General features: G+C 42.2%; 1 protein-coding gene across 1 annotated transcript; it reads left to right on the top strand.

The window, feature by feature from the left end:
• The first annotated feature begins 276 nt into the window (after window positions 1-276).
• On the top strand, window positions 277-3022 carry LOC136533898 (uncharacterized). The gene is made up of 3 exons (XM_066526422.1): window positions 277-676; window positions 1866-2086; window positions 2276-3022. The coding sequence occupies exons 1-3, from the start codon at window positions 322-324 to the stop codon at window positions 2861-2863; spliced, it is 1164 nt and encodes a 387-aa protein (XP_066382519.1). The 5' UTR covers window positions 277-321; the 3' UTR covers window positions 2864-3022.
• Window positions 3023-3289: the final 267 nt, after the last annotated feature.

Below are 3289 nucleotides of genomic sequence, written 5' to 3'. Positions count from 1 at the left end.
CGCCACGAGTGGGCCTGTTCTAACGGAGAGGAGGCGGGGACCTAACGTCGTACACGTATCTATATGCTTACAGACAATGGGTCCATATACGATATAAGTGTAGAAAAATGAGATGACAAGAGAGACATGAAATTATAATGGCAATTTTTCAAATAGATGAATTGTAATGGCTATCTTCGAATTTGCAAAATTGTAATGGCGTTGATAAAAAAAACCTTTATATAATGGTCGTGAATCCGGCGGATCGGATCGATCGAATCCATTTCCCCACTCACGAAACCCTAGCCTCACCTTCCTTCCCCCATCGGCGGCGGCGAATCGATGGCGGACCCCGTCGTGAAATCTTTAGGCGAGACCGAGTCTGAGCGAACGGCAAATGCGTTGAGGGTGAGGCTGATGGCGCACCAGATCATTGTGGAGGCGCCGGATGATGACGATGATGAGGAGGATTTTGATGATGAGGAGGAGGACGATGATGATGTTGTTGAGGTGAATAAGAAGGAGGAGTGGCGGCAGAGGCTTGATAAGCTTCAGATTCAGTATGGCCCGGCGCTTGCCGCTCGTGATAAGGAAGCCAAGGAGCGCATCCTCGACTACGATCCCAAGCAGGGGGGCGCCTACTACACCCGGCTTCTCTACGTCTATGACCTCGCCTCATTCGACCACGACGAGGAGTGTGAGTAATCCGTGCTCTGCGTCCCGGCCCGCCCCTATTTGCATTATGTGTGGTTAGGACGAGGTCCGAAACAACATCATACCAGTCGAAAAGTTCAGTTACATTCGATTTTTTTTTTTGTCTAAGCCCAAACATGCCTACAAGTTCTTTTTTTTCAATATATAAGTGCAAACTTACCAAGCTATATTTCATTTGTTTAAACTTCATGCCTTTTGACAAATTTTGGCTAAAATTCAGTCAAATATTAACTAAATCTGAAATGACGGGTCAAAACAAGGGAATCCAGGTCCAATTTTCTGTGTCATTTGAATTCCAGAACCCAGGTAGCATATACTGTTAGCTTGCTTGCTTGTTCGATCATTTTGTACATAGATTCATTTAGTCTATCCGTGCCATGTCATGGCAACCCCAGTTCTAGTTCTTGGCAGCAAAAGTTAAGTGGTTAATAATTTTTTAACAGGCTAACCATTCCACTTCATTAGAATGTGTCACTGCGGTTCAAATCATCATGTATTATATACTGTGCCTACAATTTGTATTTGGCTAAGTTTATTGCCAGAATTTAAACTCCTGACGATGATGAAACATGCGCTAAAAGTTTAATGGGCATTTCTGATTTGATTGAATACTAAAAAGAAAAGGAAATCCCTTAGCCTTCTGGCTTTTTTATTAGGAGCATTGCTTGATGGTTCTGCAATCCTGTGGGGGAAAAAGAACAAAAAAAGAAATTGCCGAGCATTAGGCCCTGAAGAAACTATTAATTTCCAGGTCAAGTAATGAAAAACTTACTATTTGCTTAAAAACATGGTAGATGCCACCGATGCTAGCGGAACATTTAATGCATTTGCAGTCACTGCACAAAAGCATAGTCTTTTTTTGTCTGTCAATGTTTGGACACAGCCAATGAACTACTGATATTCCACCAACTGGTGTTGACTCAGATCATTCACTGACCACTGCTATTGGAAGTGGTATGGTGAAACCACCCAACTAAAACGCTGTAACTAGCCACCTGTTTTTCTGTTCCCATAATGTGAGCGAATACCACAGCGTGTCATCAGTTACTGATGTCGTAGAAGTCCGACCAAAGGGGGTCACAAGTTAATCAGCCCTCGATGTAAAGGCACATCACTGCCTTTTTTTCTATTGTAAAATGCATATAACATCTGTTTTTTCCCCCGCGTCGCAGCACCCCTTCTGCCGATGAGATTTACTGATGCGGTCTACAAAAGCAAGCATGACTATGAGCTGTGTGAGGCAGTAAACATCTTTTCTGTGAAGATGGGCTCCTTGGATATTGACTTCCCAATCCATGTCTATGGCACTGTCATTGGTAGAGACAGCCTTGACAAAAAGTGTGTTTATCTCTTCCACCGTGGTAGAGAGGACTCCCAAACTATCAACTCTAAGGTATGTAACTCCATTACCACTCTTACGAGGCCTACAATAGTATATAGCATTGGACCATTCACAGTTTCATCTGTGGTAGCAGCTTTCTTATGCTTTGTGGCTCGAATTTTCTTCAACTTGGATTGCAGCGCTATTTATTTTCTATATCTTGAGGAATATAGCACTAGCTTACCATGCAATCTTGTGTAGGATGAATCGCTGATCTTAACAGGACCAAAACGAGGTCTTGCGCTGATAAGTGATACATATGTGGAGACTAATCTGATGATCAAGGGTGATGATGAGTTGCAGCAGGACAGAGAACTCAGTAAAGGAATCCTAACAATACAAGGCATAGCACGGCGATGGTTGAAGAATTGTGTGCTTGAAAGCTGCTCTCTCGCTACCAGGCTCAGTACTGTGGATGTGGTGTATGCAGTTGTGAAAGATGCAGTGGAGGCTACCATTTCAGTTGAAGTTTTAGCGGGAGAATATTTTGGAGAAATTACAGCCTGCACCAGCAGCATCAAGAATAGGATTGTGCTTCATGATGGCAGATTGACTCATAGTGATAGTGGTCAGAACATTGCCCCTGCCGTCATCCCACTCTTGCGATCTGTGGTGGCTGTCTATGTCAAGGAGATGCTGTTACTGACTATTGCCGCCCATACTGATCATGGAGAAATTACAAAGTGCATTGAGTTTACTCCAAGAGTCAATGGTTCAGATCTGGATGAAATTACTGTTGGTGCCGCAACATTGGGCGTGAGGGTTGTATGGTCAATAATTGACTATTGAGTATTAAATGTTGGTTTGGTGGTATTTAACAAGTTATATCATGGAATAGTTGTCTGTAATAACTGTGTTTATCGACTCGGGCTGGTCGTTGGTCTTATGTAACTGGGAATATCTGTCGAGTCACATTATGACAAATTTGCTTATCATGTTTGGCTTTTGTTATCATGTCGATGCGCCGTGCCTTCTCTTTGATCTCGCAACACTCTACCCCTCCATTATAAATTGTACGCTGTTTTGTCTCCTCCTTTGGCCCCCAAAAGAATATTATTTTAAGTTTAGTATCAGTCAAATTTTCTTAAGTTTGATTAAGTTTATGGAAAGATTAGCAACATGTGTATCACCAAATATTTTAAAATATACTTTCCTTGTGTGTTGTTGCAGGAATTTTAATACATCACTTAGAAGTGAATTTGGAAACAGTAGACT

Source organism: Miscanthus floridulus, unplaced genomic scaffold, assembly GCF_019320115.1.
Source record: "Miscanthus floridulus cultivar M001 unplaced genomic scaffold, ASM1932011v1 os_1287, whole genome shotgun sequence".
NCBI classification, from domain to species: domain Eukaryota; kingdom Viridiplantae; phylum Streptophyta; class Magnoliopsida; order Poales; family Poaceae; genus Miscanthus; species Miscanthus floridulus.
Note: the sequence above shows the minus strand (reverse complement) of the source record. Positions and strands in the feature narration are given on the sequence as shown.

Bases quoted from the DNA above. Each gene is read 5' to 3' on its own strand.
- LOC136533898 (XM_066526422.1), top strand. From the start codon at position 322: ATGGCGGACCCCGTCGTGAAATCTTTAGGCGAGACCGAGTCTGAGCGA. The intron at 677-1,865 runs GTGAGTAATCCG...CCCGCGTCGCAG, and splicing joins ATTCGACCACGACGAGGAGT to CACCCCTTCTGCCGATGAGA. The intron at 2,087-2,275 runs GTATGTAACTCC...AATCTTGTGTAG, and splicing joins CCCAAACTATCAACTCTAAG to GATGAATCGCTGATCTTAAC.